Raw genomic sequence first — 23,525 nt, 5'->3', positions numbered from 1 at the left:
ATAAAAACTCCAAATGGTCACAGAATTACAAAAGTGAGAAAACTGAGTTCTGTTTCTTCTTCCTTCTTGCAATCACTCTGGTCTCATTGCTCATCTCAAATCTAAGGCTTAAAAGAAGAAATATGTGTCACCTCAGGGAGAGGAGACACAATTGCCCCTTGAGCTCCAAGAGCCGTTTCGAATGTCCAAGCATGAGGCACTGAGTCCCCTAAGAACAACTTGTAGGGAGTCTGCATTAACTTCCATACAGAATACAACATTTAATAAAGGTAATAAAAATTGCTAACTTGAAACTTACATATATGCTATTAAAATTCAACAGTAACCACAGTATCTTTTTAAACCACTAACAAAAGATTTGTGGGGTAGGAGTTATCTTCTCTCTGACCTTCTTTAGAATTGCTGGTCTCATAAGGATAATAAAAGGCTGATCAATTTGGCACACCCTCGGTGTTATTTTAAAATTCTCTTTAAGACTGTTAAAAACTGAGAACAAACTGAGGGTTGATGGGGGGTGGGAGGGAGGAGAGGGTGGGTGATGGGTATTGAGGAGGGCACCTTTTGGGAGGAGCACTGGGTGTGGTATGGAAACCAATTTGACAATAAATTTCATATAATAAAAAAAAAAGCTTGGTAGAATCCACCTATAAAAAAAATAAATAAATAAAATAAAATAAAATTCTCTTTAGACAATGCACCCTCTACCTGCCTCTCCCTTTCGGCCCTCAGGTCCCCCCTGGAGGGCCCAGACGCGCAGCTCCCAGCAATCCCCAGCTTGCCCCACGTTCCATGCCACACTGGGCTCAGAGCTCCCTTGGCAAAGACCAGAATTCCCACACACCACTGGGCACTCCTTCTCATCCCCTGCCCCCTTCCGACGAGAGTAGGCAGATGACTGGCAGAGCTGGGTAAAATGGACACATTCTTTTCATTTCCTTCATTGCTTTTTTTTTTTTTTCTGTTTGTAAGATAAACACTAAGTTTCTTTACTTAAATTTTTCCTTCATTAATAATGAAGTTATTTAGGGGCACCTGGGTGGCTCAGTCAGTTAAGCATCTGACTCTTGGTTTCAGCTCAGGTCATGAGCTCGGGGTTCTTGGGTTCAAGCCCCACATGGGTTCTGTATTGACAGTGCAGAGCCTGCTTGGGATTCTCTCTCTCTCCCTCTCTCTCTGCCCACCCCCTGATAGCACTCTCTCTCAAAATAAACAAACTTTAAAAAATAATGAAGTTATTTAAGGCTATACGTTTTCCACTGAACACAGCTGTAGCTATGTCCTGTAGAGTTGGGTATGGGGGATCTACCTTTGCAATGTTTTCTACATAACGTGTAACTTCACATTTGAGTTTCTCTTCGATCCAGTGGTTTCTTTTTTTTTTTTTTTTTTTTTCAACGTTTATTTATTTTTGGGACAGAGAGAAACAGAGCATGAACGGGGGGAGGGGCAGAGAGAGAGGGAGACACAGAATCGGAAACAGGCTCCAGGCTCTGAGCCATCAGCCCAGAGCCCGACGCGGGGCTCGAACTCCCGGACCGCGAGATCGTGACCTGGCTGAAGTCGGACGCTTCACCGACTGCGCCACCCAGGCGCCCCCGATCCAGTGGTTTTTAAATGAGGATTTGTCAGGGCGCCGTACACTTCTGGAATGGGGGCACTGAAGCCCAGCGAAGAGCCAGGCCAGTGCTCTGGCGCAAGGCCCTGCCTGCAGGGCGGCGGCACCGCCGACGACTCCGCGGAGAAGCCTCCAGGGCTGGGTTGCGGGGGGCGGAGCCAGGTTGGGGTGAGGGACGGTCAGCCCCGTTGCCAGGAGGCGGAACCCGGACACAATGGGGTCTGAGAGTCGGGCCGGGAGGGGGCAGGCATCCGGGCACCCCACCTTGCCTTCCCCGCCGGGAGCCACGAGAGCAGGTTAGTGCATCAACTCTGGAGCCCCCTCTGGGCACCAGGTTCCCCACGTCGCCTCCTCGCCCCAGTGTCTTGGCCGGATGCCCCTAAAATATCCCAGCCCCCCAGAACCCCAGGGAATTCCTTCCCCCCAGGATTGGGTCCAAACTTGGCGCGCTCACACACCCCTACTGGACTCACTTTGGGGGCTTGAAGCTCCGGCCCGGCCCCCCGCCGCCCCCCCGCCGAGCCGGGAAAGCTCCGGTTTGTTTTCCCGGCGCCCGGGATACAGGATGGGCCCCACCCCCGGAGTCGGGAAGAGCTGGAGCGGAGAAGCGCGCTCGGCGCGAGTCCTGGGTGGAGGGGCCGGGGCCGCCACCTTCTGTCCACAGGTGCCGCGGGCCGTAAGCTCACCCCACCCTCGCGCGCCATGGGCTCGGACGTCTGGGTCGGCCCTTGGCGGCCGCACCGGCCCCGCGGCCCCATCGCAGCGCTCTACAGAGGCCCGGGGCCCAAGTACATGCTGCCACCGAACACCGGTACCGGCGTCGGGCGGGGGGTGGAGGGGCTACCGAGGCCTGTGCCGGCAAGGGGACGCCGTAACCCGGCTGCAGGGCGGAAGGGAGGGAAGTCTGTTGGAGGGAGGGATACGGTGCACCGTGCCCGGGGCGGGGAGCAGCGGGGGCCCGCGGTGACGCTGGGACGCTCCTTCAGGCTACATCCTGCACGACCCGTCGCGGCCCCGCGCCCCGGCGTTCTCCTTCGGCGCGCGCCTCCCCACGCAGCAGACTTCGTGCGGCCCCGGGCCCGGCCACCTGATTCCAGCTCGTATGACCGTGCGCGGCCCCGACGGCACCCCCGCCTACTCCATCTACGGCCGTCCGAGCCACGCAGCGCCCTTCCTCACTCCGGGACCCGGTCAGGACCCCTGGGACCCCGGGCTCGCCAGGGCAGAGCCGCCTCCGGGAAGGCCCACCCGGGAACCCCCTACCTGTGCCCCGACGCCCCCTCCCCGTGTACCCTAACACTCCAAAATCGGTACCTCCACATCTGGATCTCAACCCCAAGCCCCACCGGGCTTTGACAAACCGTGGCTCGGATTCACCTCAGTCCCAGGACCCCCAACCCGGGTCCCCACCAGGCCCCCAACCCGGTCCCGGTCCCGGCCCACACCCCCGGTCCGCCCCGCAGGCAGGTACTTCCCAGAACGAGCTGGGAACGCGACGTACCCCAGTGCGCCTCGGCACACCATCGCCCCCCGAAACTGGGGCATCCACGCGGAGCCGCAGACCCCAGGTGAGACCAGAAAGGCCTATTCCAGCACCGCGGACCTTCCTATCCCTCGCGGGGAACCACTCTCCAGGCTGCGGCGGGGAGACCCTGGCCTGGCCAGGAAGACTCACCCCCGCCCCACACCCCACCCCTGGCTGGCTCCTCCCCAGGCCCCGGGGCCTACACTGTGCCCTCGCTCCTCGGTCCGCGTGTCATCGGTAAAGTCTCGGCCCCAACTTACTCCATCTATGGCCGCAGCGCAGTGGGCAGCTGCTTCGAGGACCTCAGCAAGGTGGGAGAGGGGCTGCGGGACACGGCGCAGCGCGGGGTGCACCCGGCGGGCCACAGAGGGTCAGGAAGCAAGAGGTGAAGGCCAGTGCGCCCCCGCTGCCCTCCCACAGACCCCGGGTCCCTGCGCCTACCACGTGGTGAACACTGGGATCTACAAGCCTCGGGCCCCCCAGTTCTCGATGCTGGCGCGGAATTCACTCCCCCAGGACAACACCCTGAATCCAGGACCCGCAGCCTACAACGTGGACCAAGGGGTCTGGAGTCCCGGGTCAAGGGTCAGGGGAGAGGGGAGGAGGGTCGGAGTCCCGGGGTTCCCCGGGGCGGAGCTGGACGCCTGGCCCCGCGAGGTCAGCGCCGTCTCCTGGGTCCGCAGCACCGCAAGCCCGGCGGCTGGAGCTTCGGGATCCGGCACTCGGACCACCTGGCCCGGGTCCTGACCTACGCGGATGACTGACCCGCTGGGCGGGCGTGGCCCCACAAACGTTTGCTTAAAGCCTCCCGAGCCAGCAGCGTGTCCGCCCCTGTGTGTTCGCGGCGGGCGCGCGGGGCGCGGGGCGTGCGCGGCGGGACGCTGGGGTCCACGGGTCCCCGGAGCTCCGCGGGCGGGCCGGCCCGGGAAGTCCCGGAAGGCGCGCGCCCGCGGGCCTTCCTGATTGGCCGAGACAGAAGGGCCTGGGGCGACCATTGGCCGAGAGTCCCGCCTGTCCGGGAGGCCCCGCCCACCCACCGTCCTGTGGCCGCGGGACGGCAAACCGCACCCGCCTGGAGTCTGGAGCAGGATGGGTGAGGGCCGTCGTACCGGACAGGTACAGGCCGGGGTCAGGCTGTGAGGCCCACGAGTAGGAGCCAGACACGGAGACACGCACACGGGCGCCACGGACACGGTACAGAGGGGCGGACATGAGAGGGAGAGACCGGGATCAGGGTCGGGACAGGCGCAGCTGCTGCAGAGACCCGGACGCAGGGCGGCCGCAGGTTCCGGCGGTCTCGCACCCCGCAGGCTCGGAGCGATGGCGTCCTAGGGACCCACGGCCCAGGGGCGCCTCGTGACCTTTCAGGGGGAGGGAGCTCAAGCACCTCCCGGGTCTGACCCGCCTGAAGAGAGACGAAAGCCCCCTGAGCTAGGGGGAGCTGCGGGGCTTCGTGCGCGCTGTGGAGGGGAGTGCGCAGGGCGCGCAAATCGGTGCGTGGGAACTTCTGGGCACCCCTAACCCTGAGGTCAGCCCGAGACCGCTTTCCCCTGGGGACGCCACAACTGTCCTGGGGACAGTGCCCCGGCACTGTCAGTGACCTCAAGATAACCCACCGCTGTGAGAACACCACAGCACACCACACCACACCACACACACCCCCTCCCCCGTGATGGCTACACCACCACCGTATTCCATGCCTAGAGGCCGTGCTAGTGGCCATGCCACTGGGAGGCATAGATCTGAAGAAGAAAGTGGTGCTGACCCAGGCCCTGGCCAAGTCTGGGCAGCAGCTGGAGCTGCCAGAGGCCTTCTGCCCGCAACTCATGAACAAAATTCTACAAGGGGAGTGGGTGACAAGGTCAGCCTGGACCTGGTACCTACCCGGCTGGCTATAGGCTACAAGGTTAGAAGATGCCTCCTCTGCAGACCAGAACGTCTGACCTCAAAGAGGTCAGTTAGCAGCCTACAGGCAATCTCCAACTTCAAGCCTGGCCTAGACAAAGTCCCCCAAAGACGGGGTCCAGGCTTCTCACCCCCAGGATGGAATTTAGGTTCCCCCCACCCCATCAGCCCCCCATAACAGGACCAAGTTCTCCAGCTCCCCCTTGGGTACCCCACTCAGGACTCCCAAGGGAAGAGCTGGGCACTCCTCTCTCTTGGTTCCCCAGACTTGTGCTCCTAGGGGCAGGTACTAGCCTCCTCCTCGTCACTCCCCATACCGAATCAAAACAATCTCTTTTCCATTCCCTCTCCACCAGCTGCACATACAACTACTTACTAAATGCTTAACTCCAGCTGAAGCCCTAACCAGGGAAAGTGAGAGAGAATGGTGGAGGTAGAGGAGGAGTAGGTGTGCAGGTGTACTCAGCATCCCTGCCCAGCAGGTACCAATGACCAACGGATGTGGTTTGAGGTACCCTGGTGGGGCAGGGAGGGGTGGGGCCGGGGAGGAAGCCCCGCCAATAAACTGGAGTCTATTCCTGGATTCACCCTCATCCAGAGTTAAGAGCAGGTGCAGGTGGGCCACTGGTCATTGATCTAGGTTCTTGATGGTAATATTGGCCAGAATCTCTGAAGAATCACTGATAGATATTGATCAAAGTTATTTGTGGGTCACTGATGGTCATTGAACTTTGGTCACATCATCAGTGAAACCTTGATTGGAGTCATTAATGGGGACTTGATAACAATCACCATTGGGCTCTCTGATCAATCCTTAATGGGCCACAGGACACCACAATGACACCAGTCATTAATGAGGAATTACCAGAATTGTTCAGAAGTTTCTGGTCATGGTCTTGGACACCTGTCGTGGTTGCTGATGCATCCTTGATCAGGGTCAGTGAAGGGGGTCCCTGGAAGTCCTGATGCAGGGTAGTCTGGCCGGATGTAAGGGCTGCTGGAGGGAGTGGGTGCGGTCCTATGGGTCAGGGCAAGAAGCTGGCTCCTGTGGACGGACTCCTGTATGAAGCCAGTGTCAGTCTCCATTGACACCCTGCTAGTCACCACAGGTAACCTGACCTCAGACTCCAGGTCTACTTCCTGCATGTTAAGGACCCCTGACCTCTGACCCACACAGTCAGGGTCCTCTCGTCAGGAGACCATGGGACTTCCCCCAATCACTGGTGACCTGAATAGACCCCGGGGTCAGCGTACCATCACAAAATCCCTGACCACCAACTCAGAAAGGTGACCTGACTGCTGCACAACCCACCAAGCCCGTTGCGGGTACAACAGGGGACTTGATCCTCAACATTCAGGGTCCCTAAACCCTCATGACTGACCCAAGAGTCAGTATACCCCTGTGAGAAATAAGCCCACCGACCCACTCGAAGGAAGGACACGGAGACTCAGAGCACAGTGAAGCCAGGCTCTAATCAACGTTCTTGCAAGAGCGGTGTCTAAGGGACAGGCACACTCAGGGCGGTACGGCAGGCCATTTATCTCCTAGCGTGAAGTCCCTCCCCTTGTTCTTCATTGGTGAGTACTACAGAGGTTACAGCCTTCCCCAGAGGTGCCTCTGCCCACGGAAGGCACAAAGTAGTCTGGTTGGAACAAATGTACATTCCCTGAGGTGAGGCAGACTTCAGTTCTTTGGTGCGCGCTAACTGCAAAGCCCAAGAAAATAAGGCCGCAAAAGGAGAGGGGAAGAACCAGGAAGTGAAGTGCCTAAGGGTTTGGGACTCCGGCGGTGGGGGGGGGGGGGGGAGGTTCATACATATTTCCAATAGGTTATAAACCTATTCTTAAGCAGACAGCACAACTTTTATTTGGTGTTTCTGAAAACGAATCATCTCACTTCTCACACGCCACATCTCCAAAAAAGCTCCAGACCCTCTGCGTCACCACCCCCTCCATCCTCAGAAGATGGTGGACAGCCCATCCCCTCCGGTGGCGGACTTGAAGTATTCCCTAGTCACACCCAGCAGCTGGCAAGAGTCCCGGGGAGCACCTGTGCCTGCTGGAGTTCGTGTGTCCTATGGGAATCCCAGTGTGGCTGTGGCCTGTTTGGGTAGGTCTCCTAACGTGAGCTCAACTTCCCCTGCGTGACTCTGGCAGTCTGGTCCCATGTGCCTCTTGGGAGCTGGAGGACCGCCCGGCCCAGGGGCGCTTCGAGTGGATGTGTAACGCCCGAGGTCGTGAAACCCCCCACAAGAGACCACCGGAGTCGTAAGTCAAAGCCAAGCGGCAAGGGTCGTTTACTGCAGGTTCGAACCTGGACCTCCGCGCACTCGTTGCCAGTGACGCTAAGAGGCCCCGATCAGGGTTGGTACAGCGTTTTTATAGACAGAGACAAATAGCATAGGGGAGGTTTCAGATTATGGGGGGCCTGATTAGTTGATTTTAAAGTAAGGACATTTGTTGTTCTCTGATTGGGCGTCCCTTGTCTGTCCTTTGGCGGGAAGGCTTTGTCCCTTACTTGTGGTGGGAGAAAAAAGGGGAAGGGGGAAGGGGAGGAATGTGTTAAGCAAGCAAGATTACAGAAGCGAGAAAATGCTGGTTAGTAAGTATTTCCATAATCTTAGGGTATGGCAAACTAAGTCTAGAAAAATTTAACGGTGCTCACATCGAACAATAGGCAAGACATACAAAATTTTAAGTTCATTTTCTACAGATGCCCGGGAGCAGAGCCTGGACCTGGGCCTGGCTCCAGGCCTATGCTCCCGGACCCCCGCGCCGGGAGGAGGAGCTGCACGTGCCCGTGGACAGTGGGCGCCGGGAGACCTCCGTCCCTCCCCACCAACCCAGGCCCCTTCCCTTCTCCGAGTTCCCATCCCCTTTCCTTCCCCGAGCCCAGATTCTCACCCCTGGCCCCCCGCCTCCGGCCGGCAACGCGCAACTCATCCGGGCGCAGCCACGCGAGGCATCCACTCCGGCGGGAGGTGGAAGCTGAACTGTAGGTGGGCGTGGGCCGGAGGCTGGCCCTGCAGGGGTCGTCGTGCCCTCGGACCGCGCGCCCTTCGCCACCCCCTCGTCCTTTGCCGACCTCTTCCCGCCGCCGCCCGCGCGCGCCGATCGACACACTGCGGAACAGACGGCCGCAGCGAAACCGCAGGAAGGCCGGCGAGACCGAGAGGAAGGGGGGGACTGGCTCCGAGGGAAGCCGGGCCGCCGCGGGACGGAGCGCGAAGGGGCGGGGCCAGGGAGACGCCCCGCCCAACTCTGGGCTGGGCCCGCCACCTTTCGCGCACGCGCGCAGAGAAGCAGGGACTGGGGAGCGGGGACGTTCACGCTTGTCTGCGCGTGCGCCATGCCCATGAGCGTGCGCGCTGGCGTTGAGCGCACCGGTGGCGCAGGAATCTGTCGACTCCGCTAGTGCAGCGTGCTTGAGTCTACAGCGGTGACGAGCTCTGGCAGAGCGGGGCTGTCCCCTGAGTCGCGGTACTTACGCCGGGTTCCGAGGAGACTGGGTCGTGCTCGGTGTGTGGCTCGGTGTCCAGCTTTCTGACCTTACAGGTGCGCGTCCGGGAGGGCGCCCTGGAGGTGGGGCTCCCAGAAAATGGGGGCCCAGGAAGGCCACAGGCTGCCTTCGCTTGCCAGGCACATCGTGTGCACTGCTTAGAGCGCGTATGTAAAGAAGGAAGTTGGTGGAGAGAGGCTGTGGGACGTGCCAAAGGTCTTCCAGCCCAGAGCGCAACCCCAGGAACCATCCGGAAGTGGGCGGAAACCAGAAGTCTGGGAATCCTCCGGAGGGTCTTCTCAGCAGCTGAACGAACAGGTGAGGGGGAGTCTTAAGGCCCCCACTTAGCAAATTTCCAGGGGCTCCTGTGAGAAGGACACGGCGGACACCGAAGTTGGTGTCAGGATCCTGGCTGTGAAGGGGGGTGGGGACGCTCGTGACCAGTGGAAACCTCATTCCTCTCGGGGTGAGAGCACCAGGAAAGCTCGGCCTGGAGCGGCGTCGGTGGGTACTTGCCCGGGCTCCTTGTGGGCGGACCGGCATGGGTGCACAGGGCTGCCGCTGAGCGCGGGGGGAGGGGGCACAGAGTTAAAGTGGTGAAAGGCTGGCAGGCCGCAGAAGGGCCGGAGGAGCCCATCTTTGGGGGTTAAAGGCAGAGACTCGGCCACCTCCTTTCAAGAAATGGGTTTATTGCAAAACGACACACATGCTCAGGAGCCCAGGCAAGGCATGCACTTGGAATGCTTCCCATCAGCTGACCCGGTGAGGTGTGGAGTGCTGCCCCGGGCCATAGAGCTGCAGGCACAGGACCAGGGTGGGAGGAGACAGACTGAGCCTCTCCAGCTAAAGGACAGGAGTGACAAGCATGGGCATTTGAGAACACCTTTCATAGGTGAGGCAGTCCTGAGCACTAGGTGAGCAGCTGTGAGCTGCCGTGCAGCCTTGGTCCTTCAGATGGTGGCAAGTCTCCCCAGAGCCAACGGGGGCTGACCCAGGAGGCGGAGGCAACTGCAGGCTCCTGACACCTGTGCTCTTTCCTAGGAGCATCAGGTCCATGCTGCAGCTGGTTCTGGCACCCAAGGCTTGGCACAGGCTCTCTCATCTGAAGCCCCCAGCCCTCGTTTGGACCCCGGGAGGCAAGGCCGGACATGTGAGGTGTCGGCTCCTGTCAAGGCAGGGCCCTGGAGACACAGGCAGGCAGAGCCGGCCCCAGGGCCCTGGGCTTGGAACTAGGCTGTTGATCACCGCCTTGTTTGGGGCTGGGCTGGGTGGGGCCTGGCTGGCTGCCAGGGCTGAGAAGGAGCAGCGGCGGCAGCAACAGCGGACAGAGGCCCTGCGCCAGGCGGCTGTGGGCCAGGGGGACTTCAGCCTGCTGGACCACCGGGGACGGGCTCGCTGCAAAGCCGACTTCCGGGGTCAGTGGGTGCTGATGTACTTTGGGTTCACTCACTGCCCCGACATCTGCCCCGACGAGCTGGAGAAGTTGGTGCAGGTGGTACGGCAGCTGGAGGCCGAGCCCGGCCTGCCCCCGGTGCAGCCTGTCTTCATTACTGTGGACCCCGAGCGGGACACTGTGGCAGCCATGGCCCGCTACGTACAGGACTTCCACCCACGGTTGCTGGGCCTGACCGGTTCTGCCGAGCAGGTGGCCCAAGTGAGCCGCAGCTACCGCGTGTACTACAGCGCGGGCCCCAAGGACGAGGACCAGGATTACATCGTGGACCACTCCATTGCCATCTACCTGCTCAGCCCCGACGGCCTCTTCACGGACTACTACAGCCGGGCCAGATCAGCAGAGCAGATCGCAGACAGCGTGAGGCGCCACATGGCTGCCTTCCGCAGCGTCCTGCCCTGAGCCAGGTCATTAAAGAGGGTGTGACGGAGCTGTGTGCCTGTGGAGCTGTGTGCCTGTGGTCTGCGTCGCCGGTGGCCCCAGGAGGCCACAGCAGGGAAGCGCGGCCCTTTGCCTGCATAGCGCAGGAGTGTTTTTTAGGACTAAGTGGGATGGCAACACCATTTTATTGGGCTGGGCCAGCCAGGAAACAAGGGTCGCGCGAGCAGACGCGATGCCCGGCACCCACGGGGGACGGAGCTCCAGAGCCCACCCGTCAGCGTCAATGCTCCCCACTCAAGGCTGGGCCATGGAGGGGGCAGCGTAAGTCTGGAAGCGCTTGTGGGCCCGCTGGTGGGTGAGTAGTCTCAGGGACATGGTGTCCACAGCTGCCTCCAGCCCCGGCTGCTGGGTGATCTCCACTGTGTGGTCGTTGGCCTACAGGGATAAGGTGTCAGCAGAGTCGGGGACCGCTTCCCTCCCAGGCTCCCCAGGCCACTCACCAGCTGCAGGGAGGCCAACATGGAGCGACACACCTCGAAGGCAGGTTGGCCAGCTACTAGCTCCGCAAAGGGACACCACTGGTTGAGCTGGCTGAACCTTGAGACCACCTGGTCCCCATAGGTGTGGATGTCAAAGGGCACGTGCTGTTCCTGCAAGAAAGAGGGGCAAGATCCCGGGGCAAAACCCAGGCAGGCGGCAGGGGAGTCCCTAGCTGTCGGTCAGGGCTTGGCCCAACCCCTCCCTCACCTGCTCCTGGAGCAGCGGCTGGATGGTGTCCTCCCAGTGCCTGATGCGCTCACTCAGCTCCGTCTCCTGCACAAACTTCTGAGACGTGGCGATGAAGAGCTCCTAGGGCGGGACCGGGAGCTGCCACCTTCCGTGCAGGAGCCCCGCACCCAGCGCCCCCACCTGCTCTGACTGGGACCTACCACATTCCTGCGGACCAGCTCCTCATAGCTCAGGGATGCCGGCACGGCCTCTGCTTCTGGGAAAGGGGCAGCTATGAGCTTCTGTGGCCACGCCCCCCCCCCCCCCCCCCCCCCCCCGCGGCCAGCAGCTCACTCTCAGACCTACCCAGGTCTGCGGCTTCCCCAGGCTTTGCCTCCTGAGGCTCTGCGTACTCCTCAGGCTCTAGAAAGTCATCTGTTGGCAGACAGAGAAGCCCAGGAGGAGGCAGGTTGGCTGGCAGCGGATGCTGAGCCCCCGCCCTGGCCCATCCCAGTAGGCTCCCACCTGCCGCCCCCAGATCCTCCAGGGAATCCTCCAGGCGGTCCTCTTCCACAGGCCACAGCCCCTCCTCAGGCCTCGGCAGCCACTGCTCCGCCATCTGTGTGCAGACAGCATCTATGAGGCACACTGCTGTCTCCCACCTGGGACCACGCGGGCTCCAGACGGTGGCCACTACTTGCCTCCCTCCTCTGCAGCCTCCGGAGGGTCTCCAGCTGCTCCTTCACGTGCTTCCAGTACAGGACTTCCATGTCTACACACAAAGCCCTTGTAAGAGGGGCTCCCACGCCCTGCCCAGCCCCCCTCCCCCGTCCACCTACAGCCTTGGGTGCCCCCAGGCCGAGGGGAGGCAGGCGCTCGGCAGAGTGCGCACGTGACCCTAACCTCACCTGCAAAGGACGGGCCCTTTCGCCGGGGCCTCCTGCTGTCAGCGTGCTCGGCATCTTCGAGAGAATTTGGTCAGTAGGGACCGAGCCAAGTCCCCGTGAGCTGCACGCGGACCCTCCTGCCCTGGCCCGGCCCCACCACACCCACTCACAAGCAGCCAGGTACCACTGGTGGAAGTCCTGCAGCTTGGCGACACCCTTCCTCTTGCGCTTCTGTCCTGGAACCTCCTCCACACAGGGGGGCACGGAGTAGGGCCTACCTGGGGGCAAATGGCTACGTCTCAGTGCACAACTAAAGGCCCTGGGGCGGACGATGGCACCCACAAGCCCTAGGAGCAAGTGCAGACCGCACCCTCATCTACCACTAGTGCTCCGGAGAACCCAGCCACAGGTGCCCGAGTGAAGGTGTCCCTCCGCCCAATTACCTTTCTTGAAGGGCTTGGCGTCCAGAGAGTCAAAGGGGTCCAGGCTCTGCCAGGGGTCTGGGGTCTCCTGAGCAAAGAGTACAAGCAGACCCTGGGGTGGGAGCAGGGGATGTACATCTTCCCCCCCAGAAGTCCAGACACAGAGAAGGGCTGGCCACATTCAATCCAGGACCCAAGGGTGACCCACCAGAGAGAGCAGTTCCCCAGAGCAGCAGAAGAGGGGATTCGATTTCTGGGGCAAGGAAGATTCCTTGCAAAAGAGAGCCAGCACAAGGGGCCTCCAGCTAGGAGCCCAGACACCCGGAGCTCTGAAAGCTAGCTAGTGAGGGGCGGGCAGCAGAGCCCCAAAGCACATCCTCCTTGCCGGGGAGGGTCTGAGCCCCACTAACCCTCACCTTCAGCAGGGACGTAGGCTCCCGTCGCTCCCGCAGCACACACCTGCTGGGCTGGGCAGCACTCTGCAAAGAAACAGCCCCAGGGATGCCTCTCCCCTCCTCCTCCACCCAAGGCTGGGGCACCCCAGTAGTCTGCTCTAGGGTCGGACACCAAGAACCCTGCAGAAGGACCCTCTTAAGGAAAACAAACACTCTAGGAAAAATTTTAGAACACACAAACTAGTAAACTAGTAAAATGGGGTACTGTTTTTTTCCTTTAAAAAATACCAAAAAAGAAAAAAAAAAAAACTGCAATAAACATCCATGTATGTACCAATCAAAATTAACAAATATTAACGTTTTTCCTGTATGTATCAGGATTTTTGTTTTAATAAAAAGATTTTGGAGCTCCAGGCAGGAACACAAAGCCAACCCTCGGGGGTGGAAGGGGCAGCAACAGCCTCCAAAGCCCATCCCCTCCCACCAGCCTGATCTCAGGAGTCAGCTTGGGAGACCAGCTGCCATCCTAGGTGGTACCATGACCACAGGGCTCAGACCCTTGAACCCTAGGCCACCTCTCTAAGGAGCAGCAGCTATTCTGATCTGAAAGAGGAAAGATGTAGAAGGCACCACCCGAAAGGGCTGGGTGCAAGGACCAGAGGCAAAGCCCCCAGGCCCACCTATCCCACCGGAGTGTGGGGCCTTCGCAGGCCTCGCAGGGCCCCCACCTGCTGCGGGCTCCTGGGCTCCTGGGGCTCTGGAGGGACGTCGGGGGCCATGGGCTCAGGGAGCTCCACTGCCCCATCTGCGTCCTCCTCCTCATCACCACCTCCAGGCAGCGGGCCTTCCGGAGAGGTACCTGGGCAGGGGAGCAAGAGACCGGTCAGCCCCGAGAAGCCCAAGGCCAGACAGCAGACGGGAGGCTGGCCTTGGCCAACACCCCGGAGAGCCTGCAAGGCCGATTCCCTCACTCAGCCCCCACTCATTAGACCCGGAGTGGTATGACCACGCCTCTCGCCATGCCACGGCTTCATCTGGCTCGTTTTACCAATTTTCCTCCTGAAAGGCTGCCATCCATGTGTGCCCAGGGCTAGGTCCGAACCTCACAGGCCCAAGAACGGCCAGAGGGCAGTCACGAGACCAAGACAGCGCAGTGAGGCCAAGGTGGGGAGGGAGGCCTAGGTCCAGGTGCCAAGAAGCCAGGCTTCGTTGCTCCCCACACCTCACCCCTGGGGCGGCGGAGCATGGCCCCACGCAGAGCCCCATCTCCCCACCCCAACCCCGTAAGTCCACTGTGGTGTTCTCTTCTCACCTGGCTCCTGGGAGGCGCTGAGCGCAGGGACGGAACTGCACACACACACTTCCATTGGCTGCTCCTCAGCCCCCTCAGCCTCTGCGAAAGATGGGGGACTGGACAGGGTCAGCCCAGCCCCTCCCTCCAGGAGGCCCCGCCCAGGGGCCCAGCAGAGCCAGGGCAGGGGAAGGAGAGCAGAGACCCGTCACAGGACTCGGGCACCCCGGGGCCGAGCCAGCTATGGGCAAAGAGGGGGCAGAGGGGATGTGGCCTGGCAGACCTATCCTCACAGCAGGTACCCGGGGAGGGAGGCAGGACCAGAGCCGGCAGGCACAGGGGACCTGACGAGGGGGTCCAGCCCAGAAGTCCCTTCCTTCCCACCCAGCCCCCACATCCAAGCCCTCACCCTTCTGGTTCCTTGGCAGCAGTGTCTCCGTTGGGGATATGCCCACCGGCTCCAACATGAAGGCTCCTCTGGGGTGGGCGGTGCATGTGTTCATCCTGAAATCCTTCCGGCTGGCCAGGACCTCCCCCTGACAGCTGTGCTGGCAGAAACACAGCCACTGCAGAGACCCTTCCCAAGCAGCCCTCTCCCCTTATCTGACTCCCCTCAGCCAAGCTGAGGCCAGTACCTGTACAGGGGGCTGACATTCTTCTCCATCTCATCAGGGGCCACAAGGGCCACGGGCAGGAGAGGGACGATGAGGATCTCCTGCGTGGAGGCCAAGAGTGGGTGAGCCACAGGCCCCACGGGCTCCATGTGGGAAACCGTAGGGGAGGACACCTTCCAATACCCCCATCAGCTAAAGGCAGCCCCACAGAGGGAGGGGGACTCACACGGGGAGGCAGGTCGTTCCTCAGATCCACATTAGCACGGGAGTCAGGGAGGTCGTCTAGCGACAGGAACTGTGGGGAGACCGAGCTCAGGAGCAGCGCCTGGCAAGTGCACAGCAGGCAGTGGCCACGCACCCGATAAATCTCACCTGGTCGTCCGCCTCCTGGGGGGCCTCGGAACTGGCGTCCCCATCCGCCCCCTGTTCCCGCACTGAGGACAGCTGCTTGGCCCGCCTGAGGGAGAATCAGTGCACGGGTGTCTGGGAGGCTGCAGGCAGGGCAGACACTCCGGCCTCCACCTGCTGGCTCAGACCACCCGTACTCACTTCTTGCCAGAGATGAAATCGAGAGCCTGGTAGACCAGCGAGTACAGGTACTCCACCTGGTGACCAGAAGCAGACGGTGAGGACGCGGAAAGGAGCAGCCTAAGCAGCCTACCAGAGACGCAGAGACGAGCGTGTGCACAGAGAAGCCCACCGTCCCCTCGAAACCCTCCGGCACAAGTCCTGCCCACGCGGCTGCTAGAGTGGCCCCTCCAATCAAACGAGCACGTCTTATCGGTTGTGGTTCTCTCCTCGTCCTCCGTCCCCACGCCGCAGGCAGCCACAGGAACGGCCGTCGTCACCCAGCTCTGACCGTCTGCAGTCCCCGCCCGCCGGCCTGCGTGCGGCCCCCCGGCCCATCGCCGTGCTGCTCCTTCCCGCCCCGCCCGCAGGCTCGGGCCCCCAGCGCCCCATCTCCGGAAGCCCGTGAGTCCCTGCCTGCCCCGTCACAGGGTAACGGTCAGGATTTCCGAGAGGCTGACCAGCGGGGCGTGTGGGTACCACCTCTGGGTCTTTCCCTCTGGGATGACACCACCCCAGAGCACACGCAACCCCTCTTCTTGGCCCTGCCTTTTTTTTTTTTTATGCGACAAACGCTCGTTGCACTGCTTTTATGTATGGGGCTCTGCACTAGACACTGGACACAATGGTGGGCACAAGAGGTGGTGCCCCCTCATCACAGGGGCCCCGTTTCTTAGGACCAATAAGCACTACCCGTTTCCAGTGTTTGTTCATATACAGGATTGTACTCGTGCTTCTTCCCGTCTAGTCTGTCTGAATTAGGTGTCACTGCTGTTCCCGTTTTATAGTAGAATAAACCGAGAGAAAGTCGCCTGGATCAGGGGTAGGTCTGGGATTTGAACCCAGGGATGCATGATTCTCACTGCCACTAGCCCCGTGTGAGTCAACCAATTTTAAATTCAAGTTAACTGGAAGTCAGTAAAACTCAGAATGGCTCAGTCACACCGGCCACCTTTCAAGGCCTCCGTCGTCACGTGTGGCAAGTACTTACCGTCTTTGACAGCACAGGTCACAGACCATGTCCATTGTTTCAGGAAGTCCTGCTGGGCAGTGCTCGTCTAGAGCTCGCACTCCCCCCCACCTCCCAGACTTCGTCACCGTTTCACTGCACTTGCTTCACCACACTCCTCTCCGTCTGTCACCTCACGTTTTCTGCTTTCAAAGTCACTTGCACACATTCCTTCTCAGGACAAATACAGGATGTAGGAATCTGACGTAACCAGCGAAATCTTAAACTGCCTGAATAACTTACGGTGCCCAGAGATAAATCCGTGTCCTGTGCCATTAGGACTGAATGTAGATGGCTCACTGCCCTTCTCTAGTTTGGACCCCATTATCGAGTTCCTTAACACAGTTCTGAACTCTTACCTTTCGTCTTTCTCCCACCCACTACACCGCCAATTCTGAGTCCGCTCAATTCTGAGCACTTTTCCGTGCTCCCCCCTAGGGGATGGCTCCGCACTGCTGGAGGAAAAGGGCACAAACGTGCCCTGCAGACAGCAAGATGTGAGGACCGTCTGTGCCTTCTGTCAGTCTTTCGTTTGCATTCCCCTCAGCAAGCATTGTGAACTTTCACCAAATGTCCTGCGTAGTAGCTGATTCTTAACAGCTGACTTATATTCTCCACTATGAAAACTGGGGCCCTTGGCAGGAGCTCCCCAAATGCCTGTGTCCAACTTCTGTGCATCAATACTGACTTCCTCCTCCAGAATCCTGAGATGAGGTGCCTTTTCTTTTTTTCAAGGCAGGCTTGTCAATCCATGGCCCTGACCCATTCCTCAACTATCTCTTCTGGGATTTTGTTGCATCCGCCGCCCCACCCCCACCCTTCAGCTCTGGCTGTCACTGATACCTGCCCCCTGCCCAGTTCTGATTTCACCAGTGCAGGTGGTGTCCAGGAGCTGGGCATGAGATGGACCACAGCCTGAACGGAGGACCGCTGCTTTCCTCGCTGTCCCCCCTTCCAGTGACCTCTCCCCCAAAGGGGTCACGCCACGTCTCCACACCTCTCCCCACCCCACAGTCTGGTCCTTCTCTCCCTAAAAGCCCTGGTGACCTTCCAGGATACCCCCTGGACACCTGAGAACCCTTCCAGTGTGGGTCAATTCACTGAACTCAACATTCTGGGTCTTACGGTCTTCTTTCTTCCCCCTGAAAATTCTCTACTGCTCTGTCTTCCGGGACACTGTCTTGGTCTACCTTTCTCTCACTTTTCCTTCTTGTGGGCACTTCCTAAACACTGGTTTTCTCAGGATGCTTTTCCTCTTATTCTACACGGGGTTCTGGACGATTGGACTACTGACAGCTTGGACGGGATCATTCTTTGCTGCGTGGGGCTCTCCTGTATACCACTGGATGTTTAGCATTAGCAGCAGGCCCCGCAGTTATAAATCCAAGACTGTTCCTCAGTTATGAATCCAAGCTGTATTAAAAGGTGCTGAGGAAGAGGGAGACAGGAGGTGCTGGCCAGGAAGGTAAGAGACAGGGGTGAGCCTGCCATCTGCCCCAGCAGGACAGTCAAGCTCAGTCCCACCAGACGCTGCAACGGCAAGAGCAGCAGCCAGATGGGCCCACCTTCTTACTGTAGACACAGGCAGAGCCCTGGATCAGCAGCGCTGCCTCAATGAAGTTCATGGTGGTTTTTCCTTCATCAAAAGAAATGCAGATCTGGTCCAGCTGCAAAACACAACACCAGGGCGTTGGGAAGCCAAAACCTGGGTACGCTTCTCCCCAAGAGCTCACCCAGCGCCCCTGCCTCCTCCCGGCACTCTGGCTCTGCTTGGAGTGAGGAGGCGGGCCTTTGTGATTTCTCCTACCTCCTGTGACCTCTCAGACCTACTAGTTTAGAAAAGGAAGGCCCCTGGAGTGTATCAGCCACAAACGGCCAGAGCTGCACAGGAGTCTCTCCCTGGAGACGCTCCGCACTGAGCCCATCTAAGTCAAGGCACAAGTGGGACAGAATCGGGCAGGAAGATCCCTCACCCTGGGAGAAGGAAAGGGGAACCTCAGGGGTGGGGAAGACAGAGACAAAACTCTGGGCCGCAATCCTTTGAGCAGAAACTAGGGAAACACTTACAAGTGAGCCCCGCTCCTTCCTCTGCAACCCCTAACCTCCCAAGCCCCAGCTCCTATCACCCCTTGAATGTCAGTGTCCACGGACCACATGCCAACAAGTCCCAGACCCATCTGCGGCAACACTCTCCCCTAAGCTGCGGGACTGTGCTTAGAGCAACCCCAACGCATCCAAATGTCCCCAAACTTTTTCTCTCCATGCTGAAGCCAGGGCTCCCCAGAACCTGGCCCCTCTCCTGCACGTCTCTCAGCAAACAGCACTTTGAAGCCCAACATGTTTTTTCAAGTTCTGCCTTTGCTTTCCACGTGCCTAGGACACCTGCCCCCAGCTGCGCCCCGTGTGAACCCAGCAGTGTGGCTCGGACGCCTGGCTCGGACGCCAGGGACTTCTCCCTCCCTGTAGGGCAACTGCAGCCTTTACCTCACGGCCTGACGCTGGTGTCCAGTAAATGTCTCATGAACGAAGCAAGTGCTGACGTCAGAGCTAAGCCTGAAAGACACACTCCCCAGGCAGATGAAAGGAGAGGCCTTTTAGGAAGAGCAACCACTCCCACAAAGGCAGTTAGCTGACCCGGGAGTCCACTATTTAGGAAAATGAGTATCACGCAAACATGTCCAAAGCACAGGGCGTGTTGGGGAGCAAGGTCAGACGTTAGACACTATGGAGAGGGAGTCTAGCAGGACACCACCCAGGGACCACCTCTACCAGTTCCTGAAGGATAGAGGGAGTTTTTCACATCAGTGAAACACGAGAGTCTGACAGAGTGCAAACATTCTGGAAATAAGTGAAGGGCTTTCCCTGAAAGGAGGGACTATGAAGCAGAGGGTAGCCGGGCCACCCAGGCCCTCTTCTTCCCAGCCTAGGCTGGCTCACCCACTCCCCGGACCTCACACTCCATCCACCTTCTAACAACTCCCAAATGCATGCTCCAGATTGAACCTCCCATCGAAGCCTAAATCCATATGTCCAGCTGCCTTCTTCAAACACCATTTGCATGTCTCAACCAAAGTTTGTATCGGACGGGCCCACGCTGAACTCTCGATATCCCCCCGCCCCAACCACCTGTCCAAAAACCCGCCAGTCTCAGCTCCTTCCTGTCCTCTCTCATTTTCCCCACCCAACCCATGCCAAGTTCCCTGCCAATTCCATGCTCCACTTCGACTAAACTGTCTGCTCCTCTCCACAGTGGCTGTGGCTCTTGCTTGGCCGGCCCAACCTCTTGCCCGGCCCTCGGCACTCACTGGGCTCTCCCCCGCCCCCCCGCCTTCACTCCCTTCCAGCCTACTCTTGACAAGCCAGCGCTTGTCTGCAGACACAAGGCAGAATTACCTCACTCCACTCAGAACCCTAACGGCTTTCTGTCACTCTCAGGGAAAAAACCCAAATCGCAAACAGAGCCTCGCAGGCTGACCAGCTTCCTTCTGCAGCTACCCACCCTCCCCTGCTCGCTGCATGGCAGTCACACAGGGCTACCTCTCCAGGTCCCCCATGCAGCCAAGCACTTTCGCACCTCACAACCTCGGAACCTATCTTCTCTCCACGTGGAACATTCTTCAGCTCATTCGGACTAGGCAACTCCTTTCATCCCAAAGTTCAGTCCCCCACATAAACTCTTCGTGGGGCCCTCAACTTTTCTTTTGAACCTCTCATGTTTGTGATTGCACAAAGACACAGTGACGAGGACAGTGGCCTCTGCTCTGCCACCTATTAGGACTGTGAGCCCATCTCTTAACCTCCCTGTAGAACTAATACCTGTTCCAACAACCCTATGTCATTACTTCCTCAGGATCCGTTCTCCTACAAGGGTGAAGCAGGGACTACTGTTTGCTTGCCACTATTTTCTTAGGATTTCACATGATTCTTGGCATACAGCAGACACTCAACAACAACAAACAAAAAAATAAATGAATGAAAGAGCCTGGGGGGCTCAGTCAGTTAAGTGTCCGACTCTCGGTTTCAGTTTAGGTCATGATCTCCCAGTTCCTGAGTTCGAGCCCCAAATGGTGCTCTGCGAGAGTAGCAACGTGATAAGATGTGTTAAAAAAAAAAAAAAAAAAAAAAAAAAAAGAACTTTCTGGTAGCTGCATGGAAAAGGAAAGGAGGAGAAAGACAAAACAAGAAGCAGGGAATCAGGACTTTAAAGGGCAGAGAAGGTCTGGAACAGCAAACAAAAGCAGGAAGGGAGCTGACCAAGCCAGGAAGTAGAGCTACCAAGCATCCCCAGGGACCCTGACCAATGTGGAAACCTGAATTCACAGTAGCCCCACCCAGCACAATTCTCTGCATTTTCTCAGCAGTCCAGGTGTCCAAGCAGAGAAGGTAGATCAAGTATTCATCCAACAAACACTTGCTCTATGCCCCCTACTATACGCTGGGCATTCTATTACTATTATGCAAAGGGAACAGAGTATACACACGGTTCCTGCCCTAGCAGAGTTAAACAAGCGAACAAGTTAAAGAAGAGCTTGTGATAAACATCCTGAAGAACATAAAGTACTGTGACAACTATCTTAAACAGGCTGCTCACCTGACGTTTAACCTGAGACATAGAGGATAAGACGTGGTTAATCATAAAAATAAATGGGTGAAGAATATTCCCCAGTGGGAACAGAAACCACAAAGACCCTCAGTCAGGAATGAGCTCCAGGGGCACCCGGCTGGCTCAGTCGGTAGAGCATGCAACTCCTGATCTCAGGGTCCTGAGATTGAGCCCAGGTTTGCTGTAGAGATACCTAAAAAATAATAATAAAATAAATAAAGTTCCTCATTAAAAAAAAGGGGGGAGGGCACCTGGCTGGCTCAGTCGGTTGAGCGTCTGCTGTTAGCACAGAGCCTGCTTCGGATCCTCAGTGGCCCTCTCTCTCTGCCCCTTCCCTGCTGGTTCTCTATCTCAAATTAAATAAATAAACTTAAAAATAAATAAATAAGCCCCAGTGTTGTAGGCTGATTGGCTCTAAAGAACAGGTGGAGAGGAGCTCAAGAAGAGGCTACAACAGTCAGCAAGGCCAGACTCGGAAAAGGAGGTTTGCGCTTTAGTCTTAGCACAGAAGCCTCTGAGGCGCCACTGCAGTCACACTTGCTACTGGATGGAGGGTGAATCGCATGGGGCCAAAAAAAGCTGTTACAGAGCCTAGGAAGGAAGGTTTTACATGAATCTGAGCCAGGCAGAAAACAGATGAATTCAAGGGAAATTCTGGTGGTGCAACTGACAGAATTCACCGAGTTTCACTAAAACAGCTTTTAGTTCTCACCTTTTGTTGAACAGTAGTGCTATTTAGCAAGATCAGGAAGACCGAGATTAGGGCAAAAAAATACAGAAAGCTCCACTTTAATGTATTAAATCTGAGATGCTTGGGGCACCTGGGTGGCTCAGTTAAGTGTCTGACTCTCAGTTTCAGTTCAGGTCATGATCTCCCAGTTCCTGAGTTCGAGCCCCAAATGGTGCTCTGCGCCGACAGCACAGAGCCTGCTTGGGTTCTCTCTCCCTCTCTCTCTGCCCCTACCCTGCTCTCAAAATAAGTAAACATAAAAAAAAAAAAAAAAAAACTGAGATGCTTCTGTGGAATGTCTAAGAGGAATGTCAAAGGTAAGCAACTGGATATACAAAATAAATTCAGAAAAAAAGATCTGCTGGGGGGCCAGGGGGGGCTCAGTTGGTTGAGCATCTCATGGCATAATCCCAGGGTCGTGTGACTGAGCAAAAAGTCAGGCTCCATGCTGAGTGTGGAGCCTGCCTAACATTCTTTCTCTTTCTCTTTCTCTCTCCCCCTCTGCTTTTCCCCCCACCTCATGCTGTCTAAAAAGAAAAAAAAAAAAAAAAAAAAAAAGAAAGAAAGAAAGAAAAAAGATCTGGGATGAAGACATAAATCTGAGAGTTGTCCTCATACAGGTGATATTTAAAATCAGGGAAACAGCGCCTGGGTGGCGCAGTCGGTTAGGCGTCCGACTTCAGCCAGGTCACGATCTCACGGTCCGTGAGTTCGAGCCCCGCGTCGGGCTCTGGGCTGATGGCTCAGAACCTGGAGCCTGTTTCTGATTCTGTGTCTCCCTCTCTCTCTGCCCCTCCCCCGTTCATGCTCTGTCTCTCTCTGTCCCAAAAATAAATAAACGTTGAAAAAAAATTTTAAAAAAAATCAGGGAAACAAGTGAGATTATTTAAGGGAGATACAGAAGATGGCCCAGGCCCTGCCCAGAGAAGCTAAACACTTAAGAGATTGGATAGCAAAGAAATAGTAAGCAAATCACATGGGGAGAAAAAAATCAGAGCACGTAAACCTGTATCCAAAAAGGAGTGGTCAGCCCAACAAATGCTGCTAAACTGAATAAGGTGACACTTCTAGCGTCCCTTGAATTTGCCAGGATAGACGTCACTGTTGATCGCAGTCCAAGTGAGCTGCAATGTGAAAGCGAAGTACAGAAATGGAGCAGACAGCACATTAACAAGGACTAGACTCGGCTGTCAAGTAAATAAAGACCAAATGCTGACGAGTAGAACATGACAGTAGCTTGAAACTGGTTGCAGAACCCAAGATAAGAAACTCTCTTTCACCGTGATCCAGCTGTCTCAAATACCCAAACACGCACATAAATTCTAGTCTATTCTGTTACATTACAGAAAAATGCTTGTCACCACCCATGAAATCCATTTCACGGCTCTGGAACAGGTAGCGACCTGTGATGACAACTCCAGGCTAATTTACTAAGGGATGACTTCCAGAGGCAGAGATGGATTTGGAAAAAAAGAAACGAGCCTGAGGACAGCGCCAGACGGACACAGACGAGGAGGCGGGGCGGGGCCGCCCAGCAGCCCCCCGCCCGCCGCCCCGCCCCGCGCCACTCCCCGGGACGGCACTCACCTCCTCTAGATATTCTCCCAGCTGGGCCGCCACGTCCACCTCCCAGTTCTTAGTGAGGTCGCGGATGGGCTGCAGTAGATGGGCGAAGCGCGCCTCCACGTCCTCCATGTCCGGAAGGGGCCGGGGCGGCCCGGGGACCGCAGGGCCGTCTTCGAGGGGAGCCAGCGTCCTCAGCCCGCCACTACTTCTGGCGCCATTTTGCTGTTCCCGCCCAGGGTAAGGACGTAGCGCGTGGCGCCGCGCGCACATCTATGACGCACGCGGCCGCCGCGGGCGAGAGCGAACCCCGACGCCGCGCTGCAGGAGCGCGCCGGAAGGGCCGCAGTTGGTGCTG

The 23,525-nt window shown here is 57.9% G+C and overlaps 4 protein-coding genes across 11 annotated transcripts; 2 read left to right on the top strand and 2 right to left on the bottom strand.

Annotated features, from left to right (window-relative positions):
• The first annotated feature begins 1,818 nt into the window (after window positions 1-1,818).
• ODF3B (outer dense fiber of sperm tails 3B) lies at window positions 1,819-3,956 on the top strand. Its single transcript, XM_045464529.1, has 7 exons — window positions 1,819-1,911; window positions 2,280-2,426; window positions 2,602-2,805; window positions 3,079-3,183; window positions 3,330-3,451; window positions 3,561-3,704; window positions 3,824-3,956. Exons 1-7 carry the CDS (start codon window positions 1,830-1,832, stop codon window positions 3,902-3,904), a joined length of 885 nt encoding a protein of 294 aa, XP_045320485.1. The 5' UTR covers window positions 1,819-1,829; the 3' UTR covers window positions 3,905-3,956.
• A 1,777-nt stretch (window positions 3,957-5,733) lies between these two features.
• On the bottom strand, window positions 5,734-8,402 carry LOC123591661 (translation initiation factor IF-2-like). The gene is made up of 2 exons (XM_045466204.1): window positions 7,950-8,402; window positions 5,734-6,104 (listed from the first exon to the last, which is right to left on the bottom strand). The coding sequence occupies exons 1-2, from the start codon at window positions 8,400-8,402 to the stop codon at window positions 5,934-5,936; spliced, it is 624 nt and encodes a 207-aa protein (XP_045322160.1). The 3' UTR covers window positions 5,734-5,933.
• Window position 8,403: 1 nt separating this feature from the next.
• LOC123591660 (protein SCO2 homolog, mitochondrial) lies at window positions 8,404-10,427 on the top strand. Of its 2 annotated transcripts, none has more exons than XM_045466202.1 (2): window positions 8,404-8,862; window positions 9,586-10,427. In XM_045466202.1, exon 2 carries the CDS (start codon window positions 9,599-9,601, stop codon window positions 10,397-10,399), a length of 801 nt encoding a protein of 266 aa, XP_045322158.1. In that variant the 5' UTR covers window positions 8,404-8,862; window positions 9,586-9,598; the 3' UTR covers window positions 10,400-10,427. The 2 variants fall into 2 exon arrangements, with proteins under 2 accessions (XP_045322158.1, XP_045322159.1); XM_045466203.1 differs by lacking the exon at window positions 8,404-8,862 and adding an exon at window positions 8,939-9,048.
• A 117-nt stretch (window positions 10,428-10,544) lies between these two features.
• Window positions 10,545-23,427, bottom strand: NCAPH2 (non-SMC condensin II complex subunit H2). 7 transcript variants are annotated; one of them, XM_045466198.1, is made up of 20 exons: window positions 23,192-23,427; window positions 17,837-17,938; window positions 15,245-15,300; window positions 15,068-15,152; window positions 14,922-14,990; window positions 14,717-14,796; window positions 14,491-14,624; window positions 14,103-14,183; window positions 13,519-13,649; window positions 12,812-12,874; window positions 12,417-12,483; window positions 12,144-12,251; window positions 11,995-12,048; window positions 11,788-11,858; window positions 11,612-11,705; window positions 11,453-11,521; window positions 11,308-11,360; window positions 11,126-11,227; window positions 10,879-11,028; window positions 10,545-10,813 (listed from the first exon to the last, which is right to left on the bottom strand). In XM_045466198.1, the coding sequence occupies exons 1-20, from the start codon at window positions 23,297-23,299 to the stop codon at window positions 10,673-10,675; spliced, it is 1,818 nt and encodes a 605-aa protein (XP_045322154.1). In that variant the 5' UTR covers window positions 23,300-23,427; the 3' UTR covers window positions 10,545-10,672. The 7 variants fall into 7 exon arrangements, with proteins under 7 accessions (XP_045322154.1, XP_045322153.1, XP_045322150.1 ...); XM_045466197.1 differs by having other exon boundaries at window positions 11,308-11,363; window positions 23,192-23,422; XM_045466194.1 differs by having other exon boundaries at window positions 11,308-11,363; window positions 11,453-11,705; window positions 23,192-23,422.
• Window positions 23,428-23,525: the final 98 nt, after the last annotated feature.

The sequence above is a fragment of the Leopardus geoffroyi genome, chromosome B4 (assembly GCF_018350155.1).
Source record: "Leopardus geoffroyi isolate Oge1 chromosome B4, O.geoffroyi_Oge1_pat1.0, whole genome shotgun sequence".
NCBI lineage: Eukaryota > Metazoa > Chordata > Mammalia > Carnivora > Felidae > Leopardus > Leopardus geoffroyi.
This window is presented reverse-complemented; position numbering and strand designations above follow the sequence as displayed.

Excerpts from the sequence above, each read along its gene's own strand:
- LOC123591661 (XM_045466204.1), bottom strand. The coding sequence starts at position 8,402 with ATGGGCATGGCGCACGCGCAGACAAGCGTGAACGTCCCCGCTCCCCAG. Across the intron at positions 6,105-7,949 it reads CCGGAGGCGGGGGGCCAGGG|GAGTCCGTCCACAGGAGCCA; the intron begins GTGAGAATCTGG and ends GGCTTCATACAG.
- ODF3B (XM_045464529.1), top strand. The coding sequence starts at position 1,830 with ATGGGGTCTGAGAGTCGGGCCGGGAGGGGGCAGGCATCCGGGCACCCC. Across the intron at positions 1,912-2,279 it reads GCCGGGAGCCACGAGAGCAG|GTGCCGCGGGCCGTAAGCTC; the intron begins GTTAGTGCATCA and ends TTCTGTCCACAG. Across the intron at positions 3,452-3,560 it reads GCTTCGAGGACCTCAGCAAG|ACCCCGGGTCCCTGCGCCTA; the intron begins GTGGGAGAGGGG and ends GCCCTCCCACAG.
- NCAPH2 (XM_045466194.1), bottom strand. The coding sequence starts at position 23,299 with ATGGAGGACGTGGAGGCGCGCTTCGCCCATCTACTGCAGCCCATCCGC. Across the intron at positions 12,252-12,416 it reads CGCCAAGCCCTTCAAGAAAG|GTAGGCCCTACTCCGTGCCC; the intron begins GTAATTGGGCGG and ends ATTTGCCCCCAG. Across the intron at positions 11,859-11,994 it reads AAAGGGCCCGTCCTTTGCAG|ACATGGAAGTCCTGTACTGG; the intron begins GTGAGGTTAGGG and ends CTTTGTGTGTAG.
- LOC123591660 (XM_045466202.1), top strand. The coding sequence starts at position 9,599 with ATGCTGCAGCTGGTTCTGGCACCCAAGGCTTGGCACAGGCTCTCTCAT.